General features: G+C 20.9%; 6 protein-coding genes across 6 annotated transcripts; 2 read left to right on the top strand and 4 right to left on the bottom strand.

Moving 5' to 3' along the window:
- Positions 1-3,094: 3,094 nt before the first annotated feature.
- Positions 3,095-3,897, top strand: SRAE_2000143700 (Ubiquitin-conjugating enzyme, E2 domain and Ubiquitin-conjugating enzyme/RWD-like domain-containing protein; the record flags this gene model as incomplete). The annotated part of the gene is made up of 2 exons (XM_024652390.1): positions 3,095-3,785; positions 3,845-3,897. The coding sequence occupies 2 exons, from the start codon at positions 3,095-3,097 to the stop codon at positions 3,895-3,897; spliced, it is 744 nt and encodes a 247-aa protein (XP_024505971.1).
- A 367-nt stretch (positions 3,898-4,264) lies between these two features.
- SRAE_2000143600 (AT hook-like family-containing protein) lies at positions 4,265-6,442 on the bottom strand (the record flags this gene model as incomplete). The annotated part of the gene is made up of 2 exons (XM_024652389.1): positions 4,265-5,643; positions 5,698-6,442. The coding sequence occupies 2 exons, from the start codon at positions 6,440-6,442 to the stop codon at positions 4,265-4,267; spliced, it is 2,124 nt and encodes a 707-aa protein (XP_024505970.1).
- A 977-nt stretch (positions 6,443-7,419) lies between these two features.
- On the top strand, positions 7,420-7,665 carry SRAE_2000143500 (U6 snRNA-associated Sm-like protein LSm6; the record flags this gene model as incomplete). Its single annotated transcript, XM_024652388.1, has 1 exon — positions 7,420-7,665. The coding sequence occupies one exon, from the start codon at positions 7,420-7,422 to the stop codon at positions 7,663-7,665; it is 246 nt and encodes an 81-aa protein (XP_024505969.1).
- Positions 7,666-11,351: 3,686 nt separating this feature from the next.
- SRAE_2000143400 (Serpin domain-containing protein) lies at positions 11,352-11,870 on the bottom strand (the record flags this gene model as incomplete). The annotated part of the gene is made up of 1 exon (XM_024652387.1): positions 11,352-11,870. The coding sequence occupies one exon, from the start codon at positions 11,868-11,870 to the stop codon at positions 11,352-11,354; it is 519 nt and encodes a 172-aa protein (XP_024505968.1).
- A 53-nt stretch (positions 11,871-11,923) lies between these two features.
- On the bottom strand, positions 11,924-12,510 carry SRAE_2000143300 (Serpin domain-containing protein; the record flags this gene model as incomplete). The annotated part of the gene is made up of 2 exons (XM_024652386.1): positions 11,924-12,070; positions 12,112-12,510. 2 exons carry the CDS (start codon positions 12,508-12,510, stop codon positions 11,924-11,926), a joined length of 546 nt encoding a protein of 181 aa, XP_024505967.1.
- Positions 12,511-13,123: 613 nt separating this feature from the next.
- On the bottom strand, positions 13,124-16,672 carry SRAE_2000143200 (Protein-tyrosine phosphatase, receptor/non-receptor type domain and Protein-tyrosine/Dual specificity phosphatase domain and Protein-tyrosine phosphatase, catalytic domain-containing protein; the record flags this gene model as incomplete). Its single annotated transcript, XM_024652384.1, has 4 exons — positions 13,124-13,452; positions 13,497-13,818; positions 13,866-14,864; positions 14,912-16,672. 4 exons carry the CDS (start codon positions 16,670-16,672, stop codon positions 13,124-13,126), a joined length of 3,411 nt encoding a protein of 1,136 aa, XP_024505966.1.
- Positions 16,673-18,967: the final 2,295 nt, after the last annotated feature.

Here is an 18,967-nt window from a genome sequence, read left to right as displayed (position 1 = left end):
TTTAAAATATTATTGATCATTTTCTAACTAAAGTACTTTCTATTTCCTTAGATATTATTTCATAAAGTCATTCAATTACAATAATTCAAAGATTACTTATTTTATATAAAAAAAAATAATTTATTTTTTAATTTTTATTATTATTATCATTTTAAAAGTTATATATTATGGTAGTTTTTTTTTTTAATTTAAAAATACTTCAACTCATTTTATATATTTTATTTAGTAATATAATAAATAATATTATATATAAAAAAAAAGAAATATTTGTAGTTTCTATACTTAGTTATATTATATAATTTTTTTTAATCATTCTTTTTTTTAAAACCTCTGTTGTCTATTAAAACAGGTATCTAAAAATCTTTGGATCTTTTAAAGCATATAACAAGGTTATAAACCTTGTTATGTTATAATATTGTGATGTCAATATATATAATATAACATCTTGTATTTTAACAACTTCTTAACAATAAGAAAAAAGCAGTGTGACAATTTTATTATTAGTAATATTTTTAAAATCACTGAATGAATATATAATTTATTTTCTAACCCCTGAGAGGTACCAAAACTTTTTTTTTTCTTACACATTATAATGAATAACTTTAGTTATGTCATGATAAAGAATAAAATAGATATAAAACTTTACTACTTCCTATTGTTTTAATATTACTTACAATGAAAATTTATTTTCCTATTAATTTTAAAATATAATTTAAAAGGCTTAATAAATGTTTTTATTCTACTTACTTTTTCATGAATAACAAGTAAGATAGGAATAATTTTAACAGATCATTTAATGAAAAGATACCCAGAGATAACATCTTTCTGCTATTAATATTGACAGATGTATGATAAAAAAGTATTTTAAAAATTTTATTTTCAATTAATATATTTTTCATTTTAAATACTATTTCAAGTTAAGGATTACTACTAATTTTTGGACAATTTTTTTTTGTTTAAATAATTTTAACATTAATTTATCAAATTACTTTTAGAAATTATTTTTTTTTATTGTCATCTCCAAATAAAGCATTACTTATCGTATTGACATTTAAAAAAGAAAATTGAGTATAGTGTAAATGTGGTTTTATTTCTATAATAATGTCTTATTTCTAATTTGGTAGTCTCTTATTATGGAATCTGTTACATCCACTTTTACTTAAATTGATTATATATATATAGTTTCACTAAAATTATTTTTACTCCTAAATGACATATATAATATTTTCATAAATATATTTAGTATCAAGATATTTTTTTTAAAATATATCTTGAATAAAAATGATAAAGTACTCCTTAAGTCAAAATATTCATTTACCAACTGATCACCATATGTTATACTATCTTTTTTTTTTCTTATATTATAACTATGTTTATATTATTTTTTTTAAAAAATTATATTAATTGTACTGAAGTGTTTTATAAGTATAATTCATTTATTGGTAAGTGTGTTTTTTAATTTATTAAATATTTTTATTATAAAGATTTTACAACTAGATTCAATAATATTATATAAGGCATCACGTTTTTGGGCTGAGATTTATTTAAAGAATCACACTTCCTTTTATTTTAATTTTTTCCAATAAAAGAAATTTATCAACAAATTTTTTTTATTTTTAATATATTGTCCAACTGATTATGTCATATTGACTCATGTTTTAAATTAATATTAGATAAAAAAAAATATATTTAACTAAGAAAAAACCGATTACTGTGCAATGTAAGACAATAGATAAACTTAACATTTTATTTAGTATACATATCTTGAAATCAATTTTATCAGGTTTATTTATATTAAGAACAAAGAGATTTAACTTTCCTTGTAATACATTTTTTTTTAGTTAAAAAAATTATCCTCATTTTTCTTAAGAAATTTTTTTTTTAAAATAAAATAGCGATCAGTATTTTATTTATTAAAGTCGTATACTTTATTATGCCTAACTACAATTTTTTAAACTTTCAAAATATTGAAATTTCTTTCTTTATAAATATGCCCTTGAAATATATTAAAATATATCATAATGTTTGTGTGATGGATTATTATATAAAATTGATTTTCTTTGATTTTTAACTCACTGAACAGAAAAAAATAATAAAAGTTGACAATTGAATTAAATTTATCTATTTAAGATTGTTTTTATAATATTATCACTAACTTCTAGTACTTTTTTTTCCTAGTTTTTTCATTGATAGACACCTTAAAGAATTTTATTTTTAATGCCTTTAATAATGATATCGTAAATTATCTACTAATTCATTATTTTATTTATTTTACTTAATTCTTTTGTCAAGGTTGGAATCTTTCTAGACTTTGAATGATTAAAAATTTATTTTTTTAATTTACCAATAAAATATTTAATTTTTTTTTTAAATTGAAAAATGGTTCTCTAACCAATTTTAAATTTTTTCATTCATTATAAATAATTTTTTTTGATGCAAATTTTACATAATTATTTTGAAACTTTTTTCCATGGACCTTTACAAGTTAATTTATATTTTTCCAATTCAGATAATTCTCCTAAAGTTAAATAATTTTATCATACTAAATTAGGTATAAATTCTGTTTTATTTTTAAAATAATTACTGTATAAACAATACTCCAAAAAAATTGAATTATCTTGTAGACTTATATTTTTTTAATACAATAAATTTTAAGCATCTCACATATCTTTTTGTCTACCTATTTTTATAAACAATAAAACATAAAATTATCAAAATTTTTTGCATTTTAAATTTTAAAGAAAAAACATTAAGTTTAGGGTTCAAATTATTATCTCCAATGAAATTACATTCTCATTTATAACTATGATATCTATTAAAAGGTTAATTTGACATTTTTATGGACAAAAAAAAAAACAAAACAATGATTTGATTATGGCTTTATTTTATAAAACAAAACATTCTTTTAAATTATTTGTATAATTTTTTTTATTGCTATATGTACTTTTGCCTATATTTATATATTTTAAATTCAGTCATCGTTTCGTTATTATATTTAATTTTTTTTAATAATAATAGTTATCATTTTATTTAACTTTTTTATTTTTTTTTTTTAAGATCATTATATATAAAATATTTTAGCACAAATTATAATATGAGTGTATCTTACAATTCTGGTTCTGGATCAACAGTCAATACATATGCAGCATCAGCTGTCAAGGCACTTTCTTTAGAGTTAAAGAAACTTCAAAATGAACCAACTGAAGGATTTCATATAACACCTAATGAGGATAATCTCCTTATATGGACAGTTGGTATTTTTGGTCCACCTAATACAATTTACCAGGGAGGATATTTTCGTGCTCAAATAAGATTTCCTAACAATTATCCTTACTCACCACCAACATTTAAATTTTTAAATAAAATATGGCATCCAAATGTATATGATAATGGTGATCTTTGTATTTCTATTCTCCATCCTCCAGTTAATGATCCTCAGTCAGGTGAATTACCGTCAGAAAGATGGAATCCAACACAAAATGTAAGAACTATTATGATGAGTGTTATATCATTACTTAATGAACCAAATACAAGTAGTCCAGCAAATGTTGATGCCTCTGTAATGTATAAAAAATGGAAAGATAGCAAAGGTGCAGATGACGAGTATGCTAGGATTATTAAAAAACAAGTTGAATTGTCAAAGGAAGATGCTAAAAAAAATGGTATTATTGTTCCGGAGACTGTGGAGGAGTATATTGTAAAACCAAAGTTACCCGAAAATGATGCTGGTGACATGATCGATATGGATGATGATTATGATCATTACGATGATTACGGGTATTCAGGTATGTTATTGATAATTATTTTTTTTTTTAACTAATAATTAATTTTTTTTTATTTATAGATGATGACGATTTTGAAGAAAGCGACGAAGACAGCGGGCAAGGAGAGAATTAAAATATCTTTAGAAAAAGACATTTAATATGTGTAGAGAAAACATCTTTACACGACATTTTTTTTTATATTGTAAATATCAAATTGTATGCTTAAAAATAGTGATTCATTTCTAATGGTAAATTATTCTCTCTTGTTTTTTTTTATATATCTACATTTTTTTTCTTCCATCAATGTTAATAGTCTTTGATGAAAATAGTTAACAGGTATATATAACTGTAACTATATTCTATACTAAAAAAATAATTTTTGATTGTTTTACTCGATATTAAATAAAAAATTTTTAAAGAAAAAATTAGATGTTTTATGTACTTTAACAAAAGGAAAAAGATTAAGTTTTATTTATTAATTGGTATATATCAGTATCAGATTACTTAGGGCTGCTTAAAGGCGGTAAAGATGAAGCCCTACCTTTTCGATCATATAAGGAGTCATCTCTTAATGAAGTAATGTTGATTGGTAAAACTGATTTTGGCATAAACGGTTTAAATACTTCTGGTCTGTCGTCGTATTCCTCTTCAAGGCCAGATATTGAGGTAGGAGATATGAAATTTTTAGTCATGCAAGGAATTAAATTATTACCTTGATCTGATGATATTATTGATTCATTATGAATTAATTTAGTAGACAAGGCATCTTTTTTATCATCAAAACAAGAATTTGAAGATGATTTTTTAATAGTAATATTTGAATGATTCTCAGTATTTAATGAGAAAGAATTATTCCTAGCAGAGGTGGTTGATTCATTTATTTGATTAGAATCAGATCCAAAAGGTAATGATTCTGATCTACTTAGATTTTCCGGACTCAATGTTATTGGTGTCATTTCAGAATTTATATTTCCTGATTGATTATTAATTATTAATTGTATAGGAATTTTAATACATTCATTAGAATTTTCAATAACTCCATTACAAATTAAAATTTTTGGCATTTTTGGTAAGTTACCTGATATAGCATATGTTCCATCAGAGGATAATGTAACGACAACAGTAGTATCATTAATTGAATTTTTTTGTTCAACAGCTAAATTTCCCTCTTTATTTTGAAAATTATTTTTATTGTTGTAAATATTCTGAGCATTACTACATTTTAAATTTGGACCATCTGTTTTAGATAAATTTTTTGTCATAAAAGTTTCTGTCTCTTCAGTATTTTCTTCTTCTTTTAAAAGAAATACTTCCTGTGATTTTGAAGTATTTGATACATTTTCAATTTTCTTAATATCATGTTCTTGTGTTTCTGTGTGACTTAAGTTAAGTGGATTGTCTTTCTCATCATTATCCGTGGTAGGTAAAATATTATTTGCTGGTACCTGTGATAAATTTATTTTACATGGCCTACCACGCTTTTTTTTTACTGGAATAATTTTTGAAAATGATCCAAGTATTTTTTCCATTAAATTGTCATTATTTTTTGCAAGTAATGAATCAGTAGATTTATTTTTAGATGTTAATGATCCACGTGGTCTACCACGTTTTTTTTTCTCCATTATTTGAGGGACAATTGTATCACGTTTAAAAAGATTTGATAATGTTTTTCCAGTTAAATGTGAATTAATATCACATTGATTATTTAATAATGATGATTCCATTATTGATTCATTAGAAGATAACTTAGTGTTCTGTTTTTCATTTTCATTTTTTAAATTTTCTGATATCACTGGTAAAGGTGTATTAGCCGGTGTAATTTTATTTTGATCACAATTTAATTGTTCTGAATTATTACTACTGGGAAGATCAGAATTTTCTGAAACATTTAAAGGCAAAATATTTGAAGGTTTGCTTATTGAAAAATTCTTACTTTTTCTAGTAAGTTTATCTTTATTTGATTGTTCACAATTAAAATTAGATTTTTCTTCATCTATTTTTGTATGCGAAAATTTATCTTTTTGCTTACTAATAGCAAGAATAGTAGAATTCTTTTTTATTACATCATCTGAAACATTCTTAATAACCTTTGACATTTTATTACTAAAACAATTCTGCATATCACTTTTTCGAGGTCTACCTCTTTTTTTTCCATGTTGTTTCATATTATTCTCAATTATATTTGTTGCATAGTCAGCAAAAGATGGTGGTTTTTGTAAAAGATTCAACAATTTATTCTGTGCCTCTAATGTTGTTTCAGTTTTAGATTCAATGTCATCAATAAATAAATCTTCTTCATTTTCACTATCATTTTTAGTTATTAAACTTAAAATAGAATCTTCAAATTTAGGTGGAGATTTTATATCAATTGTAGAAGATGGAATTTTTCTTGGACGACCACGTTTCTTTTTTTCACTGTTGATTTGTACTTTTGTCGTTGATAAATTTTTACATAAATTTGTTGTCATTGATTGGGAACATTTAAAAATTTTTAAATTTCCATTTCTATTATTTTTACATAATGATAAATAATTTTGAGGTAAATTATTTTTTTTATATTTTTTAATACCATCTTTGTTTATTTTGGATGGTGGTCTACCTCGTTTTTTCTTGACAATATCCTTTTTATTAAACGATAAATCATCACCAATTGATGAAATTTTGTCATTGTCAGACATCATCAACTAAAAAAAAAATATAAATAATTTTATAAAAATAAAAATATACATACCAATAATTACGTAAATTTATTCAAAAAAATTTTTAAATAAATAAAGCTATTGATTTTATGTATAGTAAAACTAAAAGAATTAAAAAATTAAAAAAAAAAAAAATAATAAAATTGCGCAAAAGATGAAGAGAGAAAATTATTTAAAAAAATTTTATTAAAATGTCTGAATATATTGGAATGCATATAAAATATTGAAAATAAAAAACATTCAATAAAACAAATTTTTCCACTTATTTTCAATAAAAGACCTAATGTAATTCCCTACCCTCAAAAATAAATGAATATACCTATAATTTAGTGGAAAATAAATTGAATGACTATACTTTTTTTTTTTTTTAAATATACAATTGTATAAATCAAATTATAAATAAATTATATATTCTAATATTTTATATTAGTAATTTTATAAATTTTTACATTCTCAATGTTACTGTCTAAAGGGTTTCTATTATTTTAGTCCGCATTTAGAATATTTTCTCAGCTGGAAATAATAAACGTATCTCCAGTGATCGTAATGTCATACGAAAAATGACTTATATTAAACAAGTACGAAAATCAAACTATTTTTTTAATAATTTTAACTTTTTATTGAAAAATATATTAGTAAAAATTAAAATTAAAAATGTTACTCTTACATTTTTGTATATAATACAAGTAATATCATTTATAAAAGATAGTGTGTTAGTGTTTGTGTATTACCAACTTTTTATTTTAATATTATAGCGCAACTAATAGTAGAAGTATTATATTTTAAAATTCTTTTCATATTATTTGATCATCATCTATTTATTCTTAATATTAATTATGCGCGCTAAATGTATGTATATGTATATATGTATATACGTATATTTATATATATATATAATATATAAATTTAGACAAATAATAATATAGTAATAATAATAATAATAATAATTTTTAGTTATGTCAAGAAGACAAAATCCAACAGATTTCCTTCAAAATATTATTGGAAAACCTGTATTAGTTAAATTAAACACAGGAATTGACTATCGTGGTATCTTATCAAGTTTAGATGGCTTTATGAATATTGCACTTGAGCACACTGAAGAATATGAAAGTGGAGTTTTAAAAAAAAAGTATGGGGATGCCTTTATTCGTGGGAATAATGTTCTTTATATTAGTGCTCAAAAACCAGGTGGATTTAGATAATAAAATTTTGATCATCAATAAAAAAATTATTAACTATTAATTTTTTTTTTGTATTTTCTTATAAATTAATTTATTAATCCTTACGTTAATGCAATAAATAAAATAATTTTGGTAAACAAGACATTTAAAATGGTATCAAGTAACAATGATTCATATTAATTTTTTTTTTATTTTCTTCAATATCTTATTTCTTTTTTTATTGTTTGAATCAAAAAATATATAAATTGTGAATTAAAATTTTTATGATTAAATCTTTCCATCTGTTTTTGGTTTTATAATTACTATTTGTATTATAAAATTTTTTTAAACTTTATTATTGAACAGTTATTTTTAAGATAATGATTATGTTAATAAAAATGATTTGAGTTAAAGAGGTAAATAACATTTATATTATCATAATAATAAATATTAATGAAAATTGGCATTTATTTAATTACACAAATATGTTTTTTTTTTTCATTTGAATCATAAAAGTGTTTAAAGCTACAAGATAAATAATTATTGATCTTAATTGGTTTAGTAATAAATTATGATAAAATTTAATGTTTCGAATAAAAAATTTTATTTTTATAAAAATAATAGTTCCTTACTAAAGAATATTTTTAATGTTTTTTTTTATTTATTTATATTATATTTTTTTTATTGAAATATTTATAGAAGAAGTTAATTTAAAAAAAATTATTTTTAAAAACATCAATATTCTTTTATAAAATTTTGTTGACTTAAACATCTGGAAACAAAAAGATTAAAAAACATATATTATTTTCAATAATATATTGATAAAGAAGAATTTAATAAATTTATTATTTATTTATAAGTTATCTGGATTATATAAAACAATTTTTAAAATAAAAATGATAGTTGTTAATATTTTATGATAAAAAAAAAAATTTGCATCATTTATATAATTCTTTTAAATCTTGGTTAATTTCTATGATTTATAAGATTTTCAAAAAATATGATATATTAAATTGAAATGGTTTTTACTATATAAAGTGTAAAAAACATAACATTAGTTGTTCCAAGTACATTATTTAAATAAATGACAAATAATTTATTAATCATGATGTCTTAAGCATGTGACCTTATCACGAAAATCTTAACATAATTGTTTTTATGCCTAAAACTAATTAATACTATAACATATACCAATAATAAAAACAAAAAAAATTTTTTTTTATATTATCAACAAACTTCAAGAAAATTAGGTACCATTTATTAATTTAATAATGATAAATGTAAAAAGAACACAAATTTTTTATCTATAAATCTTAAATAAAATATAACAAAAAAATTCATGTATATATTTTTCAGAAAGATTATAAAAAATTTTTATTTTTATGGTATTAACTTTCTAATTTTAAATTAAAAAAAATGTTTAATAATAAAAAAAAATATTTTATAAATACAAGAAATTTTTATAATGCTTCAAATTTAAGTTTACTAGTACATAAATTTGTATCCTGTTGATGGATATTTTTTAAATTCTTTTTCAAAAACAACTTTTAAAACGTTTTGGTTCTCAGATTTCGTTGAAAGTCTTTTATTTCTTTTGAGGTACTTATATACTTCATAAAATAAAGTATTTTAAATCTTTCCTGAAATTGTATATATTTAAATGTCTTTTTTAAGTATTATATATTTATCAAAATAAACAAAAATATAAAAATAAAATTTTAAATCTTGATAGTTTTTTTAAAGTATAATATCATTCATTTATTTTATGACTTCAAGTTTGCCGTCACAGAGTCATTTTATTTTAATAATGTCAAATTAAAATAATATTAAAATCAAAGAAGATTATATTGAAAAATGCATCATGATTATATTTACCAAAAAACAATGCATAAATACTTTAATTTTTGTAAAAAAATGTTAACATTAGTTTTTAACATCATATTACAAAAAAAATTTTTATAATTAATATATATTTTAATACTTATAAATATAATAGGATAAATATATTGGTTTTTTATTGTTTTATAATTTTTAATAACTTTAAAAGATTAAATTTAAATATTTTATTTTTTTTTATATAAATTATTTTTAAAAAAAACATTTTTAGTTCTATCAAAATTAATAGTAAAAACTTTTCTTTAACATTTTCTAATACGTAAAAATCTTGCTGATTTTATTATTATTTAAAAAAATCACGTATAATATTTTTTCAATAAAAAATTGTTTCTTAACTTACAATGCTCAAAACTTTTATAAAAAAAAGTCCATTACAATTTTGACACATTAAATAAGTATTACAAAGAATAATTATACATTGATTGAAATCATATTCTTTTTAAATTATATGCTATAAAAACATAAAAAAAAACTTGATAATAAAATATTTACAATATACAGAAACTATATCATGATCTTAATATATTTTTTAAACATATACATAATAAGTATATTAACTTTATTTTTATTTGAATCAATTATTTAAGAGATAAAATTTATTATAATCATAAATAATTTTTTTTCTAAATGTTACTTTAATGTTATAAACTATTTATCCTATTTTTTAAAATTTTGTAACACTCGAATTTTAATTCATAGATTATTATTTCTTGTAATGATAACTCTGAAATACAAAATTACAACAACAATTTTTATATTGTAGCTAATTTATTTCTGTAAACTATCAATTAAATATATTTTATTATAACTAATTATAAGTGTTTTTTTAAAATGAAAAATATAACAATAAATTCCAGATTTTAAAATTTGTTTTACAAACTTGGTAAATTATTAAATCTGATAAACTTACACATATTTTAAAATTATGAGAAAACTTTCTATTTCATTTGAATAAATTTACATTAGTTTAAACAATAATATTAATTAACATAAATATTATTATTTAATATTTATTTTATAATTTAAAAAATTGTACATAAAGAATCAAACAAATAAATTATAAAATAAAATTTATTTTAGATAAAATGACATTCATTAATAAATCAAAAATATGACTAAAGTATTAAAAAAAAAGTCAATCTTATAAAGTCATTAAAAATGATAAAAATAAAAATGTTTTATTATACTTATAAAATATAAAATATATATCAATCACTAAATTTTTTACTGTAAATTTCTCTTGTAAAATTATATTTGAAAAAAAATGTTAATTATAAACAATTAAAATAAAATTATTTATAGATTATTTATCAATAAATGTATAGGGAAGTTGCTATTTAAACGTATGTACTTCTTTAAAATTATATTTATATTACTTTGATTTTTTTTTGTAATATTATAAAAATATAACTAATTTAAAGTAATGCCTTTTAAATGGTAATAAAAAAAAATTTTAACTTAAAGAAATTGTTGTGATAATTAAGAAAATATAAGTTAAAATAAATTTACTTGTTAAATTCATATTGACAGTTTTAATATGTAAAAAATATAAAAGACAAAATAAAATTGTGTTAAAAAGATATTGTTATTCTATCTGTTTAAAATAAATTTTATGATCTTGTTTTACAACATTATTTTAATTTAATATTTTTTTATATGTTTTTTTTTATAAGTATTTAGATTTCTGTAAATAAATGTTATTTTATAAAATATAATATAAAAACATTAATCAAAAATAAAAATATTTTTTTTATAAACAGTATGATTTTAAAATGTTTGAAAAATATATAACATTACAATTATTAAAAGAAATTTAAATAAAAAAAATAAAGTTATTGATAAATTCCATTTAACAAAATCTGTTCTTTGTAAAGGACAAAAAATAAAAAAGGATGATCTACTCTGATAGCAATTTTTTTGGAATGTATTGGAAAAAGATCAGATAATGGTAACATTTTTACAAAAACATCTTTTGTTACTCCTGTTCCTCTTTCACTAATTTCTATTCTTGACTTTTGTCTAATTTGATTGATTAACATTTTAGAAGTTATTAAAGAATAATCTTCGCTACTTTTAAATGGTGTCATCAAACCCATATTTTTAAATAATTGAACATAATTTTGGCTACTTTCAATTTTAAACTTAGGTATATCTAAGTTGACTTGAGCTATGTCAGATTTTCTTAATAATGATAAAAATTGTTTTCCATTGACTTTTTTTAAAAAACTTTTTAATTTATTTCTTATTTTTGGAAGTAAAATGACAAAAGAAAAATTTTCATCAGAGTATGGTATTTGGATAAAATGAAAATTAAAATCTTCTGCATATGGAAGGTAACTTTGTTTATGCATCATTGAAATAAATACACTATCTTTTTCATTTTTAAAAAAAGAAGTATTTTTTGTTAATTTTTTTTAAATCTTTCTTTCCATGAACTTTGAAATGTAATTGAACTTGCTATTATTGAATCAATTTTTGATGTAAAATCTTTAGATGAAATAAAATTTTTTATTCTACCATTTGTTGAATTAGAAATATACTCATTTATAATCTTTAAAAAATAAGTTTAAGAAATAGTATTGTATTACTTACTTTTGTAGAATCATTAGCATTAGTAAAATCTATATTTTCAATATCTGATTTAAAGTATTTTTTGATCTTTTCTTTATAATCATTATTTATCTTTAAATTTTTTTTTAGATACATTTTATTACCTAAATAAACGGTTGTATAACTTTCAGAAAGTTCTTTAATGTCATCAGCGGTAGTTTGTAGATAATTGACAAATTCATTTTCATTAATTCCTGGAAATAGTAATTTGTTTATATCATTATTTGTTTTTCCTTTAGAACCAATAAAACATAACGTTAAAGCTAACGTCAATGAAAATGGAGATACAACTAATGATTCATTCACATTTGATAGTTTAACTAACGTTTTCAATGCAAAATTTGCCTGTGATTCCACAATTGAATTAGATAAATCTATCATAGTCTAAAGAATAATATTTTATGTATATAATTAAATATTACCTAATATAAATAAAATTACTTTACACAAAAATAAATGATTTAACTATAATACTAATTATCAATTACAATTAATTATAAAAAAAAACTTTTATTTTAAAATGACCTTATATTAATTTAGTTATTTAATGAAACTTATTTAAAAATTAATGAATAAATATTACTATAAAAATAATTAATTTTTGTTTAAAACAAAATTACAACGATAGAATTATCATGTTTTTATTCATTTTAAAAAATAAAGATTAATTCATAATATATTTAAAATTTTGATTTTAAAATAATAAAAAAAAGTTACTATTTGTATTCATAAATAATATATTTATTAAATTATGATTATAATTGTAAAAAATCAAATACTCTTTAAAATTATCTATTAATTTAGTATCTAGTAAATTACTTTTTCTTGACTATAATAAATAGGTAATTTATTTATAAATACATATTTCATTAAAAAAAAAATTTATTTTATTTTATAGTAATTTGAGGATATATATAAGTTACATCAATAAAATTATTTACTACATCTATCATTTTATGCTATTAATAAATTATATAATTATTAAATTATACTTTTATCTTAACCATATCTTAAGATTTCCAAAAAGTTCCTCATCTAATTTATGAATTTCAGCTTTAAAATGTTCAAATACACAAAGTAAAGCTAACTTAAATTGGCTATTAGTTTGAATAGCTTGATATCTTGATTCACGTAAATTTCTCAAACATAATATTGGATCAAAAAATCTTTCTGCTGTTATATTATCAATCATATATATTAGCAAAGCTAATGTACCAGTTCTTCCTATTCCAGCACTACAATGTATAACAATGGGTCTTTCACCACTATTAGACATTATATACTTATATAGATTATATAATTCCATATGATTTGATGGAATATCTTAAAAAACAAATTTATTTTAAAAAAATGAACTTTAATCATACCTTTATCAGTCCATCCATTATAATGAATCAAATTAAAAAATACATTTTTAGAATCTTTTTTACTTGTGTTTTCTAGAGCGTAGCATGCAGCTGTTACATTCTTTTGAACCTCATTAATGACACTTTGTTGTGTAATTTTCATTACACCTACAGTTTTACTTTCATCTACTTTTGTAGGATAATAAACATGCCAGTTCAAATCTTCTTCTATATTCTTATTACCCGTTTTTAATTCTAAATCACAACAAAGATTCACAAGAAGACCAACATTTTGTGTATATAACATAGAATACATTTGTTCAACACCAGCAATATTTGGGGCCTATAAATTAATTATTAAAAAAAATTTTTATCTTTTATAAAACATACTTGGCACATAATAATTTTTCTTTTTCTCTTTGTATAAGTTCCAGTATATTCAATATAATTAGCATTGATAAAATTTGGATATGGATGTCCATTGAATGAGCTCGTTAAACCTGTTTCCACAATATTTTTATCATTGCACATTATGTCATTATAACGAATTACTTTTTTTTGTGGTTGTTTCAAATCTTCTTGATATTTTAAAGCTTCCAAGAATTTTGTACAACGTTCATTCGTTCCTATTTTATATTGACTATTAAAGTCTTGAACATGATGTTCATATTCTCTAACTTTGCTTTCATCAAAAAATAAAATATATAATAAGAATGGTCTTATTTCCGATATCAGTGAATTTTCTTTAGCACGAAATGAGTATACATAATCATCATATTTTCCCTTAAATGCCAGATAATCTTCATTTTTCATAATAATCTTATTTTTTACAAAATATTCCACAATCAAAACATTCAAAACAATAAAATCCATTGCAGAAATATTTCCACCTTCTCTTTGATCACGTACTTGTTTTATCATTAAAAATGGATCTTTATAAATTTTACTTTTTTTTAATGCCATAACAATCCCAGAAAAATATGTAAATAAAAAGACTCTTGATCCAGCTTTACCATCTGAATGAATTAAAATTGGTTCAACACCACTTAATTGATTAACACTTTCAAAGAGATCTATTATTTGCCCAAGACATTCAGGAATACTATTGCTTTTCCATCCATTAACTTGATAAAGGTATATAGAATTAACTGTATCACGTTTATCGTCAATTTCTAGTGACCATGCAATAGTATCAATTACCTTAACATCTTTTTTGCACACATTTTTAACAGTAAAACCATCAAAATTCTGGACATTTCCTTCAGAAGGCCAATATTCTCCATTTACAACATTTTTATCATTAACTCTATTACTTATCGAGATGATTACTTTAATCTTTTCTCTATATATCATATTCCAAAATTTGTTAAAATCTTTTTCATTTGGAGCCTATACATAAAAATAAAATAAAATGATAAAAATCAATAAAAACATACATCTGATAAAAAAAGTACATTGTTCTGAAATTCCATATTAACATAGTATGCATTAATAGGTGATTTAACATTTCGTTGAGACAGTGCTAATGTATCCTTAAATAAATCTTTATTCTTTACTACAACTTCTTCACCTCCAATAATTTCTTTTTTTTCAATAAGTTCTCTAAGTTTTTCTGGAACATATAATGCATCAGTCCTCATTTGGGCTAATTTTTCAAATTCTATATCTTTAACAAATTCCCAATATTTATATACATTTGGATAATTTTTTTGTAATTTTCGTTTATTTAAAAATTTCATAATTTTTACCCTTGAAAAGAAGAGGAAAATTATTAAAATTATAAGTAGTATTAAAATAGTTCCTATAACAATGGCGATTATTGTTATGTTTGCATTTTTTGAATCTTGTAAAGACTTTTTGGTAGCCAGATATTTTTTTCCATCGTCATCTACTTTTATTATTCCTTCCACATTTAATTCATATTGTTGTGAAACAGTGTATTCTTCATTTACCATTTTATAGACACATGACAAAATTCCATTTGGATTTTTATTATTGTATAAAACTTTATTGTTCTCTAATACAAAATTTTTATTTCCATTATCGCGAAGTTCATCAATGGTACTTTTTGTATTTTCAAATTTTACATAATAGAAATAGGCAAATTTGTAGTCATTTATAGAACAATTAGGTTTATACTCCAGTTCGTTGATAAAATGTGAAATTTTTTCTTTCACAATTAAATTTTTTTTTGGAGCAAAGAAGTATGTTTCTTCAAATGTTCGTAAATCAGTACTATTTTCTGAACAGCTGTCACATGTATATTGAACTTTAACAATCTCATAAGAATTAACAATTATCTCATTTTCAATGACATCTTTATTTATATCTAATTTTAGTCCTTCTTTTTTTGTAAAAGTCATTATAGTTGCTTTGACATTTTCATATTTAAAGAAATCCTTATGATGTGAATGCTTAATGATATCCAACTTAAATTTAAATTTTTCTTTATTAATATTTTTTTTAATATATCTTATCTTTGTATTATCAAATTTTATTTCTTCTGGTTGATGATCTTCAATTCCAATCACAGGAGAAGAGTGGTAAGGTTTGTCAATACTACAGGGGAGAAGATATTCTATTGGACCAATAGCTTTTGTTAAATCAAAAGCATATAGAATGTCACCTTTATAAACTTTATCTACTTTATCATTAAACATTTTAATAATTTGTGTTCTACTATATTTGATAAAAGGAAGCAAATCATTTGTGCCGTTACACTTTTTAGGGCTATATAATGAACCTTCAGCATTGTAAGTATCATTAGTAAGTAAAGGGTTTGGTTTTGATTTCCATACAATATTAACAATCCATTGTATTAAACTTGTAGATCCGCCTGAACGAAAAATTAATTCTCCACAAAGTAAGCTAATATTTTCTTTTTCAGCTTTTGGGTTTACAATATAATACCAAATTATTGTATCATTCTTTGAATCAATTTTTTTTACTTGTAAGTCTCTTATAAGCTCATTTACAGTAAATTTAAAATTATTATTGTTGTGTTTGTAAAAATGAGATGGACATTTAACAAGTAATACATCAGAGTTAGAAACTATTTGATGTTCTATGAAAATACTTTCATTTTGATTCGTAATTCCTAAAGTACTTGGAAACAGGGAATTAGAAATTTCTGCGCCGGAACAACTTTTTATCCAAAGAAAAATTAGTAGAAAGATAATCTTGATATGAAAAATCATATTGGCAAAAAGACAATTTTATGTCAAAATTTCTTGTAATATATAATGTTAATAAATTACAAAATTTAAATTATTTTGAAATTAATTCAAAAATAAATAGTTTTTGAATATTATTTAGCCACAATTTTAGCAATGTTTAATTATTAATACGGTTTAATTTTAGAATAGCTGACGTACTAAAATTTTTTTTTTAAAATTTGAATATTATACATATGTAAAATTTTTATTAAAATTACAATAACGATTTAACAAATTTTTCATGCTAATATAGCAAATAGATAAAAAAAGAAGTAATTAAAAAAGTTTTTTCAATAAAAATTTTAAAAAAAATAATATCAAACTTCTTAATTCTAGTGTTATGTATTTATTAGAATTTTTTTTGAAAAATTGACTATTTAAATATATGTATAATTTCTTTTAAAATACAAAAATGATTTTAATATAACTTTTAAACTAATATAATAAGTAAATAAAAGTTGAACAATTTTAAAATTTATTTTTTAATTACAATTTTATTAAAAAATTTATTATCAACTTTTTTAATTTTATTTTAAAATTTGCTTTTAAATTTTTAATATGATAATTTTGTTTATTTATGCAAAATTTTTTTTTTTTTTAAATTTGAATATAATAAAAAAATTTTATTTAAACTTTTTTAAAACTTTTTTTTACTTCTTATCAATTATCAAATGTTGTTTTTACTAAATATTTAATTAAATTGTTAAAAACTTTGTAAATACTTTATTTATTTTAATTTTTATCCACTCAGTACGTCAGCTATTCTAAAAGAGATCCTGTTGCCTTTTAGTGGAGATATTTAAAAGTCAAGAATAATGAATATTTGATTTAAAGTTCTACCAAAGAAAGTATCTTGGTTTAGAATAACAATAAAATAGGCTTTACTTTAGAATCAGTGACATACTAGAAATTTTTTTTGAATTTTTGAATATTAAACATGTGTAAAATTTTTTTTTTAAATTACAATGTTGATTTAATAAAAAATTTTTATAATAAAACAACAAAAAAATAATGAAAATAAGTAATTAAAACATTTTTTTTAATAAAAATTTAAAAAAACAACTTTTTTTGGAATTTGGATATGCCACTATAGTCATTCGATAGCTTTTGAGACGGGATGAATTTTGAATATAATCAACAATATTCGAAAATTAAAACTTCAGGAGTTATAAGAACTCAAAGTTGAAGGGCGAAATTGGAGAATATTTTTTTGTAAATCTCGACTTCCATGATAATATTGTAAATGTTAAAAATAAACAGTTGTTTCTAGGTCAATTTTTTACGATAAATTCATTAAGCCTATTCACATCTTGATAGGACATATAAAAATGAAAATATGATAAGAAATATGTTTTTAAAAAAGTTTTAAGAATTAAGTGATAACTCAAGTTTATGAAGTCACGGGTCCATGAAACTTGATGCGCTGTGCTTTTTTTATAATTTAAGGTATACCCTACGTTGAAAACATTTTTTTATTTCCAATGGTTCTTGAGATATGAAGTTTGGTACTTTTTCGCGCGTAATCTATTGTCATCCTTTTTTTATATCTCGAAAATGGTTAAAGGTATAAAAATATTTCTAAGGTAGATCCCATTTAAAAACTCATTTGAAGACGATTGCAGAAATCTGATTTTATTTATCATGATTTTGAAGCAAGATGTGACCAAGGGCGGAAATTTTTCTAAAATATTCATTGTAACCGATTTTTCAGTATCTCAGCAAATAATGACCCTATGAAGATGGGACTAGTTTCATTCGATTTCTATTCAAAAGTAGGTCTAGAATATTAATTTTCATAGCTGTAACATTATTATTTTCAGAGATATAAAAATTGGCTGAAAATTTTCTAGATTTCTGATTTTACCTCTAAAAATGCGACCAAAAATGGACAACTTTTTTTGGAATTTGAATATGCCACTATAGTCATTCGATAGCCCTTGAAATGGGATGAATTTTGAATATAATCAACAATATCCGAAAATTAAAATTTCATGAGTTATAAGCTGTCAAAGTTGAGGGCGAAATTGGGGAATATTTTTATGTAAATTTCAACTTCTATGATACAATGAGATATTTTAAAAATAAACAGTTGTTTCTAAATCACTTTTTTACGATAAATTCATTAAGCCTATTCATATCTTGATAGGACTTATAAAAAAAAAGATATGATAAGAAATATGTTTAAAAAAAAGTTTTAAAAATTTAGTGATAACTCAAGTTTATGAAGTCACAGGTCCATGAAACTTGATGCGCTGTGCTTTTTTCATAATTTAAGAT

Source organism: Strongyloides ratti, assembly GCF_001040885.1.
Source record: "Strongyloides ratti genome assembly S_ratti_ED321, chromosome : 2".
Lineage (NCBI taxonomy): Eukaryota > Metazoa > Nematoda > Chromadorea > Rhabditida > Strongyloididae > Strongyloides > Strongyloides ratti.
Note: the sequence above shows the minus strand (reverse complement) of the source record. Positions and strands in the feature narration are given on the sequence as shown.